Source organism: Ischnura elegans, chromosome 5, assembly GCF_921293095.1.
Source record: "Ischnura elegans chromosome 5, ioIscEleg1.1, whole genome shotgun sequence".
NCBI classification, from domain to species: domain Eukaryota; kingdom Metazoa; phylum Arthropoda; class Insecta; order Odonata; family Coenagrionidae; genus Ischnura; species Ischnura elegans.
This window is the reverse complement of record NC_060250.1, coordinates 52132260-52147021: the sequence shown is the minus strand read 5'-3', so window position 1 is coordinate 52147021 and position 14762 is coordinate 52132260. Positions and strand designations below refer to the sequence as shown.

At 36.3% G+C, this 14762-nt stretch overlaps 1 protein-coding gene across 2 annotated transcripts in view; it reads right to left on the bottom strand.

Moving 5' to 3' along the window:
* The window catches only part of LOC124158879 (sodium-dependent dopamine transporter), a 186261-nt gene that overhangs the window by 60043 nt on the left and 111456 nt on the right, over positions 1–14762 (bottom strand). For both annotated transcript variants that reach the window (XM_046534280.1, XM_046534279.1), the window contains one exon: positions 13827–13961. In XM_046534280.1, the coding sequence (XP_046390236.1) occupies positions 13827–13961 (135 nt within the window). The remainder of the gene's footprint in view (positions 1–13826; positions 13962–14762) is intronic.

Below are 14762 nucleotides of genomic sequence, written 5' to 3'. Positions count from 1 at the left end.
GTAAATAAATTATTATTATTCAGAAAAATTGAGATCGAAGGGAACTCTCGTGATGACAACTCCCTTAATCTCCTGATCTCGTGAACAAAAAATTCATGGTATCCAAATATTCTTTTTTTAAATGTTAAAAGTTAGCTTTTAAAAAAAGTTTTCTACGCTAATTCCATGAATTACGCAATTCATTCAAACCTCAAATTCCCTTTCTGCTGGAGGGGAACCTTCACCTGTGATGCCCTAGGATGACGTTCTTCGCGTCACTCTGAAAGGTTGCTCAAGCAATCTAACAGCCTAGCACGTGGCATCTGAGTCTATAGTGGCTCTCTACCCACATCGTGTTGTTAATAATCAAATATATCTCCAAAAGAATGAAATCATTCATTTCAGGCTTTAATATTTAGAAGTATTACTTAATGAGCAAGGAAAACAAAACTATTGGAACGATAATTCAGTGAAATTATTGTAATACAATTCAGTGGATATAAAATCAACTTTGAAGTAAGCATTCCCGTTGAAAAATTTTCAGAATAATCTTTTTTTTCCCTCTTGTGGTCGCGAAATATTAAATTTTAAGTTTACTATTAGAATATAAGCAAAAATATAAGTTTAGATCCACTGAATCATTGAACAATAATAATACTAAATAAATATATAGTTCCACATAGTTTTACTCACTCATTACGTAATTCCAAATTAAAACGCCTGCAATGAATGATTTGATGCTTGTGGAGGCTTTTCAACGGTAATTCCAATGCTGTTGGCCGAAAATCGCTCCACTATAAGCTCCTGTACTCCACTATACTCCATAAGCGAGGGAGCGGTAGAAACATCACCAACATATTTTGCATACAAAATCCTAGCCATTAACTTATGTCGCAAAAACTTCTTTATAAAATAAAATTTTCCCTCTATTGATCCATGGACCAGATTTAATGAAGCTATGAAGAGAGGAGAAGAATAAATTATTTTGTCACGCCGCGAGGGCGGGACTCTGCATCACTCGGTCTCATGCGTTCCGCTTCGGTGACGGAGTAAAAAACGTTCCTGTCCATAAAGTTTCACTCGTACAAAACAGGGCACTTTCAGTGCAAGGCATACTTCGCACTCACATTGGCGTGAAATGAAATACAGAATTGCACTTCCATTCTTATCTAACAATAAGATCACTGGTCATGCTGCGTTAACTCCGCCTCCAACTTCCACGCGACTAGAAAGCTCCCTAAGTAAGTCACCCCGCGCAATGAAGTAACTTTCATTGCCTATACCTTTGGCGTTACTATAAAGAATATAAAGGCGTTATAAAGAAAAAAAAATTGAACTCAACTGCTCTATTACAAAGTGTCCAACCGAGGAAAGCAGTCTACCTACAGTCTATCTACTATCGATAGTCTATGAACGATCAAGGTTCTCGTAAATCATTTCTGGATTGATACACGGTCTAAGCTGTGATTGATGGAATACTTCACTCACATACGTATTGGGTACTCACATTAATGTTGAGTAGAGTTACGCGAAGTTAAGTTGTTGTAAACGGGCCCAAAGTATTTTATAATAACGTTGTTGGTACTGTTGCAAAGTTTCCACAAGAATCATGTCATTCAGTAAAGTCGTAAAGATTTGGAAGTAGGGCTGTGATTGGTGGAATATTTCACTCATATATGGAGGTGATATTGAGTAAAGTTACGCGAATTCAAGTTGTTGTTAACGGGGCCAAAGTCTTTTCTAATTTTCTCCAGAAAAAAATTAATCTCTAGCATCTGAGGGGTTCCTATTTTACAACCTTGGAAACGCCATTGAATTAGAAGTAATTAATTTGTTTGCAATTGACGGGTAAATTTCAAAATATCAAGTGGATTCCCTTAATGAGTTATATTCTGCTTAAAGCTATTCACTCATTATTGAATTGTTTTCGTTTGACATTGGTTTTATTGAGTTAATTGATAAACGTATTTTATCATACCAAAATATAATGAATCTGAAGGTGATTGGAAATAGGAGTACACATTGAAATACAAATTGCTTAGCCAAAGTAATTGTCTCGCATACCTACATATGATATATACCTAACATGGGTTTTGCTCAGTAAATACTAACAATACCTTAATTGATGCTGTAAGTAAATGCTATAATGAGGTAATCAAGGCGACACAAAGTTCTTGTGTGAAATAGGATGTACAAGTGTGACTCATCTTCTCCCGCATGTAAGCCGTAGCTGGATAATTAACTCAGGAGGCCTTCAAAGATATTGATCTAACAACCTCATAACGTCTTGTACAGTGAGAGAAAACGTGTTTAAGCACGTTCAATGGTATTGCACTTTTAATTACTCATTCAATTAGTTTGAATTGCAAACACAAAAAGAATTATACGCTGCTCTTTCAGGATATTACGATCTTATCACGATTTGAATTTCGAGTGCAAATAGGTACAAGTTTGAGCACCGTTCACTTTGAGTTAAAATAAAATATTAGTATTGCGTAAGCAGTTGCTACAACTGAGAATCAAACACTCATTGAAGAAGTCGCCATTAAGTGTGAGACTGTAGTGGTATTAAAACATTTAAAAAATTCTTCCAAGAAATCCTAGCTATAAATTGAGGAGCTCGGGTTTAATTAATGGCAACCATAATGTGACGAGGCGAGCGCGAACAAATAGCCCTCAATTTTAGCAAAAAAGTCACCTAAGAAGTTGCTAAAATGATAAAAAAGTGTATTTAATGCCAAATTACGGGAAAAACTCGCATTAAATTTTATAAAACAGGTAACATAAATCTTAGTTTTTATATTTTTAAAGATAAATCTGGTCTTTTAGAGTAAAATCACTCTATTAACACGGAATAAATGATTTATGATCATGATAGATTTGATCAGTTGACTAGCATTTCTGCAGAAAACATATTGATAGCATTGATTTTATTCATACCGCCACACCTGCTGTTCTATGGTGTGAAATGTGTCTTATATGATGATTTTAAATCTGCTTTAAAGCTTTTAAAATAGCATGGATTAAAATAGCATTCGTAATTTTAGAAAATGTGCCGTTGATTTCCATTGAGAAGGTATACAGTTCAGATGATACGACGATCTTCACGTAGACAATGCAAACAACGCTAAGTTGGGAAATGGTAAATAAAGCGAAAGCATATCATTCTGACTTTTCGCAACTCGCAGCGGTCGTGTGAAAATCTTCTTCATATTTCTATCCTCTCTAGCATTGTCAAAATATATTTTTAAAATTCAAAATCCCTCGCAAATAACCAATATTTATTGTTACGTTACTCATCCTATGTTCAAGGTATAACTTAATGAAACAATTTTAGAATGTATCCGAAAGTATAAATACGAATACATTGAGGCGTAAATTTAGAAAAATTAAAACTAAACAAAAATTAATATTTTCAAATTCTGAGTTATTTTTAGCTCCTATAAAATTAACTTTTGATGCAGCTGGTAAAACCAAGAGATTTGTTCTAACAAAGAGCAAAAAAGACGTAAGAAGTTGAAATTTTCTTATTGAAGAAATGCGGTGGTTAAAGTCAGAGTACGACAGTGCTTATCTTTTTTTATTGGAACATATGTGCAAAACTTTTAGTGAAACAGGTGTCCGTCATTGCGTCATTTATTGCCGATAAAGGCCACAAGTACGTTATGAAAACCTGAAAAAACTAATGACAAAAACTTTACTATTGATATGTTGTACCTTCATTTCAAACCTTTCCTGGAAAAGGTCACTCTTCAATTGTCGTCTTGTTCGGTATTCCCCGTGGCTAGTGGGCAGTTCCGGATTGCACCGCACCATTGAAAAATCGGTTTTATATACGGCGATGCAGACGGCAATATCTTTGGATTCATACTTTACAGCATTCGATGTAATTCTGGACGTAATACTTCGATGTATTTTGGATAAATATTTCAATATTGGTTTTTTATCTGTTTTTTTTTAATTTTGTTTTGAATCTGTGGCAAATTCAACAATACAGTATTCAATCTGCTTCAATTCAGCTGACTCTTTGGAAATTTCGTCAAAATATGACCTAAGATGCAAAATTTCATCTCTTGCGACGATAGGGTACATCTTAAATTTATCATCAATTATTATAATCAACGAAATTCCAGTTGCGATGAAACACAGTCTTATGTTTTTCAATATGTTACGTCAGATTTTACGCACAACACGGAATTTCCCATTGGCATTTGCTAGTTTATTGTTTTGTTTGTAACTAGCGATTCACAGCTCTCTTTGAAATTCTCAAAGATGTGCTTATTTAGTATATTCGATTACACCTTATTGGGGTACAGAAATAGTTAGTTGAAAAATTATTTATGACGAAGACAAGTACTCAAAAGGAAATTCCTCGTAGCAAGACCTATATAGAGTTCTGGTAAGGTTTTTACGAACATTTATGGAAAGGTTTTCGAAAACGTATAGCAATTGTTCTATCATCTATGTACGGAGAAGAAAATAGATAATTGGCGCACGAAGGTAATTGAAGATGATGCCGTCTCCATCATCGCATTCATGTATCTGTCCAGTCCATTTCATGCATTATTTTAAATTATCATTCAACTTATATAAAATTTTACATCACGTTGTGAAGAACCAGATGTCATACGTTTAGGCGTCAATAAAAAATAGGAAATATTTTGTTAGGGATAATTTTATTTTGGATTTTTCTGGAATTACGGAGAGCTTATGAAACCCAATACCATCCACAGCAAATAATTTTATGGGCATACCATGCTCACACAAATGCCCTATTAAGTCATGGAACCCGAAGAGAAGAAAATAACGAAATCATCTAAACAACGCCACGAAAACCTTCGACCCTCATTCATATAACGTCCTCGACCGGAAGACATGAACCCTTCTAACGGGACGTAGAAGTCCCTTATCCTTCATTGAAAAAAGTGAAAAGGAAATTTTCTTCTCTACTTCCACTACACCGAAAAAAGTTTAGTTAGAAATATCAATTTCTGATAAAATTTATCAAAATTTTCGGTTATCGAATACTGAATGGAACACTGAATATTTCGGTAAAGTCACCAAACTCTGAAGCGTATGGAATTCATGCGGTTATTCCTACCAAACTCTTTCGTACAATTGACCAAATCATGAAATGCCAAAATGTTCGATAAAATTTATCAAGAACGTTTGATAAAATAAATCATGTGCTTAATTATTTGCATCAAAATTTAAGCATATTTAACAAAACTACTCCCAAGCATACCAGTTTGATAATTTTTAACCATTTTTTTCATGTTTGATCATCGCCGCGGCGAAAATCTTCGAACCTACATTTGAATAACTTCCCCGACCTGTAGACATGAACTCTACCATAAGGATAAAAAAAATCCCACCTCCTTTATTGAAAAACGTGAAAAGGAAATTTTCTTCTCCACTCCCGCCACGATCTCTTTTCAAGTCCACTGCCCAAAAGTTCTCGGGATAAGATTCCCCATATTCTCTCTCACCACCTACCGTTCCACAGGTCCCTCCCAACCACTTAGCTTTTACTTACCCCCACAGGGACGTAAAGAGAGGGGGGATGAAGAGGGGGTTCTTGCCCTTGCGACAACTCCCTTTCCCGCCATTTCCCCTGCATCCCTTGCGACGACCCCCTTTCCCGCCATTTTCCCGGCATCCCTTGCGACAACCCCCTCTGCCCCGCCTCATCGAGTGAACTGGCCTCCCATTTCCGGGACTGCTGGAATCTTTCCTATCTACCCTCCCCAACCCCAATTCACTGCTCCAGAGAGCTTCCGGCAGGGTAGGCGGACGAGGGAGTAAGGGACTCAAGGGGGGGGATTTTGGGGGAGGATTCATGAGGGGGATTCAGAGAAGGCGATTGAGTAAAGAAGGTCTTTCTTCGACATGCTAACACAAGAAAATCGAAACAGAGCTCCGAGGATGTCCACCGATTCCTTGAATACTAACTAAATTAGCTGAGCGAGGAATCCGTAAAATATAAAGTCAAGATGTATAGTGAAGGGTAATAATGCTTTGTAGAAAATTAAGGTGAAATAAATATATTTCATCAACTATGGGGGGATGAGGGGATAGATCCCCCTCCCCAAAGCCTCGGAGAAATAAAAATATTTAAAACTACTGTCTAGTTTCGACAAGTAATTACTGCATCTACTTCAGGTTAAATGTTTAGTGCCAAAATGATGTAAAATATATTTCCAGCCCTAAGCCATCGTATCCCCCCAAAATATATTCCTACTTAGGTGCTGCATTAAAGCAAACATAATATATATAAAATATTCAACTTAAAAAAGCTTGAATATACATACGAGTACATACATTGTAGCATATTTTTAGCTATAATGTTGATCTATAGAAAAGAGTTATTATGTTTGCGGAAAATAAAGGTGAAATAGATATCTTTTTGCCGAAATAGAATTCACACGCAAATTTACGCTCAGTGAGAAAATTAAAGAAATAACAGAAAGAAAAATGATCATCCTTTGTCTGGATATGAACTGGAAACCAGAATTCACTGTGAAGGCTGTAATCAATTGAAGTCATGAATATGATACTGCGTAATTCACGCCATTATAGTTCTAAACAATGGGCGTACCCAGCGAGGGGCAGGAGGGGCAGCCAGCCCCCCCCCCCCTGGAAGCAAAAATTGCAAAAGTCTGTTAGGAAAATAAGGACTGGAATGAAACGAAAGTTTTCAACAAATTTTATTTAAACCTACGAAAAATGATATATGTATAAGACACGTAACTAAAATAATTTTTTTCAAGCAAACAATTTTAAAAACTAATAAAGAGCTGTTATAATTTTCTTAAAATGTAGGTTTCATTCACCTTTTCCATGCTTAAATGTTACAACTGGAACAACCATGGCTTGCTCCCCCTTAGTTTTTATTCTGGGTACGTCCTTGAGTATACAGACAAATATCGATAAAGATATCATTTACACTGAGTTGTGAAGGCTATATTGCTAAATAAAATGCTAAATTTTACCAATGGAAAATATAGCAATGAAACTGGATTTTCAGCTGTATTAAAGAGGGTAATTTTTTATAAGACAAAACAAGAAACTCAAATTGAGTTCAAAGAAAGTGAGAGGGATGTTTATTGCTACCATGATTTCGAGAAAAATTGATAAAATAATCGATGAGATTTACAACAACTACTTTCCTAAGCCACAATATAATTTTATTGCAAAAGTAATTAAGCGAATAGATAGCAGAATGCCGAAATGTAATTAATTTGATTTAACCGCAGGTTTCCCACAAATCCCACGAATGCTAACTGCATGGACCAACTCATTATACTCACTCAGAACCAATCGATAACGTTCATTTGATCACATGTATAATCGATCGGATTTGCACATAAGCTGTAATTAGTTATCAATTACACGGCTGGGGCAAGCATATAGAGAAGAAAATAGTGCTTCATAAAATAAAAAATACATGTCATTAATAAGCGCAAAGATGGTTAAATCCTACGGGAGAACGATTTATACAGCAAAATAAACCAATCGTTGAAACCAGCGGTGGTGCGTTTAGTGATTGAGTCACATCGCATCAAATTGAATCCACTTGTCGGAGATACGCTCTCGATTGGGAAATAAACTCCGATGGATCGTCCGAACAATGAACATGGAAGACTTTACGTCAATATGCTAGTTATTGGTATTTAATGAGTAAAAATAATCAGGAAGTTTAAGGCATTTAAACATATATTGTCTTTAATAAAAAAAATAATTATAAATTGTGCTATGCATCCATCCATTTTATGACGGCGATAATAAATGACGATTTCAATACATTTCTGTGCCACTATTCTACATCGAGAAAATAATAGTTTAATTGTTCCTAATTTTTTTTTATTTCAGCATCGTTATCCATTTTAAAGAAATACGGAACAAAATGACACTCATAGAGCGGGTCCTCTTAAGAAAAAAACTTTTTTCAACTTATTTCTGTTTTTCTACCTGGATTATTCGCGTATCATCCCGTATTACACCTTTCCGGGCTAAAGTTAAATTATAATATTAATTTAATAATTGGACAAAACTGAATATACATAATTTTTTGACAACTCAAATAGCGTCAAAAAGAATAAAATGCCTTAAATTAATATCACCTTACGCTTAATTCCTTATACACTTCTAATAATAAGGATTTTCGTTAAAAATTGTTTATTATGAAGGGAACAAATCAAATTCAATCAAATTTGAGAGACCTCTTTTTCATTTTAAATATTTCATTTTCTATTCAATGAAATGTCAACGAATATGCTGATTTTTTTTTATTTTCACCTTACGACAAAATAGCAGTTTTTCATACCTTTCAAAAATTATATTCTTCAACCGGTAATAGGCATTCTATTTTGATTATCTAAATCGAGAAATATGTCGCAAGTTATGCAGCATTGAAGACATAATCATAGACGAAGATCAACTCAATTTTTGGCCCTTCCGACGTGGGCCACTTTTTCATCCTCAATTAATCGCCGATTGAAATTTTCGTTTTAAGCATTGAAACTTGAAGAACACACGAAACGGTATCCATTCACGCACTTACATCATCTCAAAATCAATTTTAATGTAACCTTAGTTATTAGACATGGCAGATATGTTATAGAACAGTTGTCATTTGAATTAAGAAGAGCCAGAAATGACTGATTCTTCAAAATAGAATAAAAAATTCTATGTTGCGAATAAAACGGGAACAATGATTATATTAATTAGCCAACATTTACGAGGAGTAACGAAATACATCAAATTTTTAGCTATACCTTTAGTTAATATCATCTGATCAGTAATAAATCTCTCTGAATAAGGATTTTCGTTAAAAATTATTATGCTTTTTGCAGCGAAGAAATCAAATTCCCTTCAATAAAATGCGAGAAACGGTTTTTATACTTTAAATATCCTATTTTCCTATTCAATGAAATGTCAACGAAGATGCAGCGTTGTTCCTTTTAACCTGACGGCAGGAGTTGACGGAAAGTCGTAATTGGCCGCAGTGAGAGGCGTTTTTTGACGGAGATGGTTGTTTCCGATGTCGAGGAAAGCGTGGGAGGAGTTGGGCGCGCGAGGGAAAAGGTCATATTGAGCCGGATTCGGGAAAAAAAGATGGGAGCGATTTTCTGAAAACGAATCGAGATACCAGGAACATTGAAAAGTAATGTATAGTAAGTAAGTAAAATAATAATTAACCCAAAAAGCGCAATGTTTCAACTGTGTACCCAGGATCAAAACTAGAGGGGGGCAAGCCGTGGTCGTTCAAGTTTTAACACAGAAAATGCTATGAAACCAAAAATTCAAGAAAACTATGTAAGGGTTTTATTAGTTTTTAAAATTATTTGTTCGAAAATAAAATATTTTTATCTTAATTACATGTTTTATGCTAGCATCACTTTTCTTAGGTTTTAAAGAAAATTTGTTCATAACTTGCGCATTGAACTAAATTTACTTTTGATTTTAAAGGGGGGAAGCTGCCCCTCCCTGCCCCCCGCCGGAGTCGCCCATGCAATCTTTGATTAATGCGCGGCGTATTTAGAACTATTTGCCACCCCAATTGCCGGTGGACTGTTAAACTCCAAATATCTCCGATTGCGTTTTTTTTAAAGTTCCAGAAAAATATGAAACAAACTACGCATAAGTTTAAAAACAAGAACATGAAAATAAAAACACTTTCACAACTGGCACAGACAAATTTACCATGTTTACCCACTTGCTTAGTGAGTAACACGTATTCCATTTCTGCCTAAAGGCAAGAAAATAAAATCATCTGATTTTGAATCCTGGCCAACAAACTGATGTGAATACCTAAAATGTCTTTAGGTAGCCTGTAATTCAATAAATCGAAATAGATTCCATCAATTGCATATATCTGAAATCGATGAAGGTGCCAACGAAGGTATAACGTTTAGTGGCGAAGAAACACAAATCTTGCTATACGCTCATTAAACTAAATTTCTGAACAAGACTGACAGTAATGAGGAATTTATGATTAATAGACACACAATTTTTACATATCTGTATCTCAAAAGTATTATTTTGCATTGCGATTATTCAAGTTACTGGGTTGTAAGTTTCAACTCTATGATTGCATCAAAGGGGACTCATTGACGTCACAAAGATATATTTATTTAAGAAAAATCTAATGAAAGAAATATGAAAGACAGATCGAATTGATTACATAGATGATGAAATAAAGATATATGAGCTTATAAAAAGCTGAGTCTTTGAGAGGAGGGTCACAAGTCTCACCAATATCTTGTCGCGACTCTTTTGGAGTCTTATCTCGTGGGGCTTTTCTTGGGATTTTCCGACTCTGAGATTCCTCCCCAGTCAACCCTTCAGCAATTGCTTCCAGGATCTCTTCGCTGCCTAATACTGCCACTCGGATGAGGTAGAGCGAAAGGACTTTTAGAGGATTGAGCCAGCGCGGAATTCGCACGTAACAACCTCATTCCTCAACATTCTCTGCGGGAATTTTCAAGATACGTTAAAAGTCACATGCAAGTGTGTGAATTCTAAATGACAGGGTCTATTCTCATGGGCCTCCTATAGAGTACCTACATATATATTGCTTGAATATGGGTGATTATTAAAAATTCCACTTGCTAGAAATAAAACCACACACACATTATTCATCAATGCGTATCGCAATGCCATATCGTAATGCTTCTAAGTGCCAAAATTTCTATTCCCACTACATGGTCCTAATCATTGATTACATCCGAATTTTAGTACTTCAATTCGTTTAACTTATATTATTGCAGCGAATATCTAACATTATTAGCGCGGTCTTCCAAGATTCCGTGGTGAAAAATTTAGAACCGTGGAAAGAATGTTGGTGTTCATTACACCATGGTTGAGATTACCTTTCCAAATACACCTCCGCTACCAATACCAAATGCACATCCTTCCTAATTCCGAAGAGATATTGGGGCCTAAAATATTTACGTATCACGAACCTCAAAAATGGTATATTTTCAATAGGTCATTGCGATGATATCATTTCACATATGTAGTTAACTGCGAGCACAAATATAAATAAGACAGGAAAACGGATCAGAACAGGGCTAAGGAACAACGTATGAGACGACGTCATAAGTAAACAGGACTTCACAACTGCAGCAGTAGCTTTGTTTCCCACCAAACATTTATTTTATTGGTCCCTCAAATTATCAGAGGGAAACAAACTTGCTGTTTCACTAGTGAAATTCAACTTTCATTTAACTGGGCCTTGAAATTTGGGGACATTAAACATAACATTTTCCATGGGAAGCAAATGTCTATTTTCAAAATTTAGAGATTCATTGTTTCCATCGTAGCGTTTTAACTGCGAAAAATCAATCTTGTATACCTATTCTCATAACTGATTACAGAAAACGCTGGAAATATTTGACCTGAGAAACCCCCATTAGACTGTTTTAATGGAGATCTTACCGATTTAAATCCCTTCCACGAAACGAAATAATCAGTCGAAGCTCTGGGATGACCGACTCAAATGTCCATTCAGTTGCTTCAAAACCTAGAAAGAAATCACGTGGCCCGACGATCGATCCATGAGTTACGGAAATATATGTGCGTGTGCTTATATATGCGTGGAGGCAAATGTGGTTCCATCAACGGGCATCAACTGTCGTCTCGCACAATTCCCATCCTTAATGCCCAATCGTTCCAAATATATCCTCGCGGCGATTCAAAGCCACTCTCGGGCCCGAACAATAGCGAGGCGAGTGGCCCGGATACGCTCCTGCGATCGACAGTGCGGCCATTGTCCTCACGCCATTGGCGCAAAAGCCTCGACATGTGGCGCCTCTCTCGACCACTCGGCCGACTAACGGGAGAAGGAGGGTGACTGACATTATTCGCGAGATTTTGAGGGCCTAGAGGTGGGGATCGGTATGTTGACGAGTAGAATATGAACTAGCAGGTGGATAAATCAGGAGGTGAATTCAAGGTGAGAAAGGCCCTGAGATGGAGAGTAACTGATCATGGAACACAGTGGCTGACGTAACGGTTACATTTTCGATAACATTTACGTGTAATTTTAACACTGTCAAAATTGTAACGATTAATTGAAATCCAAATAGAGTTTTCTGAGAGTGAGAGGGTTTTTTCTCTACTCTTCTGTAACACGTGCCCCGTCAAAAAAAAGCCGTGAGACGGGCTATGGTTATTTACATAACTACACTAAAACATCACAAAGGCTCTATACATGAAATGCATTTATTATTAGTCAGTACTAAATGAATTTTGCTGAGATGGTAGCTTAAAAAGCTGCATATCAAATTACCGTGTATTAACCTCGTGAGACATTTTCAAAAAGCTCCAATGAAAATTACCTGGGGCTTAAAACGGTCAATATTTACTTTTTAAAATAATAATTTATAAGTGCATGCAACTGATAACCAGTTTCGAAAAAAACTGCAACTAATACAGCTACTATTTTTGGGTGCTTATCAGTCATCCCCAATTAAAGGCCTCAATGTGTTCCGGTTTCGGGGATTTGGTCGATGAGAATGTGGTACATGAGTTTCCTGCGGTATTTTCTCGGGGTAGGTATAAGTCAACACGTTTATTCCCTCGGAAAGTGCGTCCGCTTGGATGAGTGTAAGTTGCTACATCTAAGACCAATTACGTCGAGCTCAAAAACAATTTTTTAAAAGTAAATTCATCCCATCTATGAATACGGCGGCGAGATTTATACAAGATAACGTTAGTTGGTAAGATACTCAAAGATGTCAGAGATGGAATCACCAAGCCAGACACAAAGCCGAGAAACTTCTCCACGAAGAATCCACATCCTATCTACCATTGAAGGACTCGAAGAACGCAACGACCAGCTATAGGCTGTACTTTATCTGCATGTAATTTCATGAGCAACTTGTTTATGTATTTATATGCATAAATTTTATGTTTGACGAGGGGTTAGATGGAATATGGGCCTTTCTAGTCCCTATCTCGCCCAATAAAGGCGTATTATTATTATATTATTATTATAGGCGGACCATAGCAGATGGTTTATTGGCATTCTGATGAAACTATCTGTGCAACGACTGTACAAATAGAGGTAAAACAATAATTAGTAGCAAATAATTCAACATGAACGGATGACAGAAATTATGTAAATATACACAATTTCAGATCAAAACTTACAACCCTCGCCAAGGTATTGCACCTCCCTTCACAAAAGTGTCTCCACACTGAGGAAATGGACGGTTTATTCTAAAAGATCGAACACCTTTTTCACTGGGATTTCCAGAGCTGCACATTGCTTACTGGATGCACATTAGTTAGTGCACGGTGCTGACGACGCTGAGATGAGCATGGTATCGCGTAGCCAGATGTGTTTGGGAAATAAACTACCGGGAAGCGTACAAAGAGAACAGACAGCTCAAATTATGCACTCAATGTTGGCTTAAAAACTTGGCTTGGTTGTTGGTTGGTTGGAAAACATTTCAAAAGCAAATTTCATCGTTTGCTCCCTTTTAAATTAATAAACGAAAGCAAAAAATTCTTGATCCGCATAAAAAAATTATTCACTATCATATCAGGTCATCAGCTGGCAGAGGTACAACTTCTACTGCTCAGCTCAAGAAATGCTCTCATAAATTTGTAGGCTTAAAAAGTGGGGACACTGATATGGACTGAAAGTTTGGGTGAGTGGATAAATTAGTGAGGGTATCCTAGATTTGAGCATTACACCCGTGCCTTGAGATGACATGAAAAGTCGAAGCCGGTCGCAAATAAATTTTTAGTGGAAAAACAAAGTTTTCGCTCTCATCTATTTACAATTTTAAGAAAATTTCACCAAGTTTTGCCTGACTAATCATTAGACAACTCACCTTTAAACAGCGGCACAAGTCTTCCCCAACACGTGATGGCGCCTTTCCTGTTGAACTGACCCAGAGCCAACTCCATGTAGAACAACGGTATCCCACCGACCACCAACATTATGCAGTACGGCACAAGGAAGGCCCCTAGAATAGAAGAAATTAATCCATATTTTAATACACAATAGATAAGTAAAATTTATTTATTCTTTTACTGGTGAACAGAACTCGCTGGATTGGTTAGATACGGTTCAAACCGCAGCCACATAAGCTTCTATGAAAGTGAGTTGGTCCTCTGCTGTTTCATTTCCGACAAAATGAAGTCCCATTCGGTTCCGTTCAAGTAGCTACTATCTCCTATGATTTTCATTTAGATACAAGCAAGTCAATTTTCCACTTGGATCATTCTTCAAATAGGATTTCCAGCGCATATCATCTTTGACCAATATGTTACTTGTATTCTTTGCAAACCAAAGCAGGGTTCACGTAACTGCGAAAATTCATCAGAAGTCACCTCGATAATCGCTATTATCTCTTCATTTCTTTTGGCCTGCTATTGAATCGTATCCAAAGTCGAGGTTGAAACCTGGAAATTGATAGTGCCGTGTGAGATAGATTGGACCGTGTGAGAATTATTCATTGCCAAATTAACTTTATTATTAAATTGCCAATGATTTTCTTCGCTATTTTTAATCAAATGAATTTGAATAATCAAAAAATAACTGAATACTCTGGAATACAAATGCATGGAGATTCGTGGATGCAGGCAAAGAGATTAGACATGGGAGGAGAGGAAATTTATTTCTTACTTTGTCCATTGCTAGTAAATTGGCTTACCCAGTAAGTAGAAAAACTCTTTCACCCTCTTTTTTTTAGCGATGTAGAAGGCTGTTTTCTTCGTATTTCCCAGACTAGACCAACCAGAAATTCCTCACTGATATTTTCAGA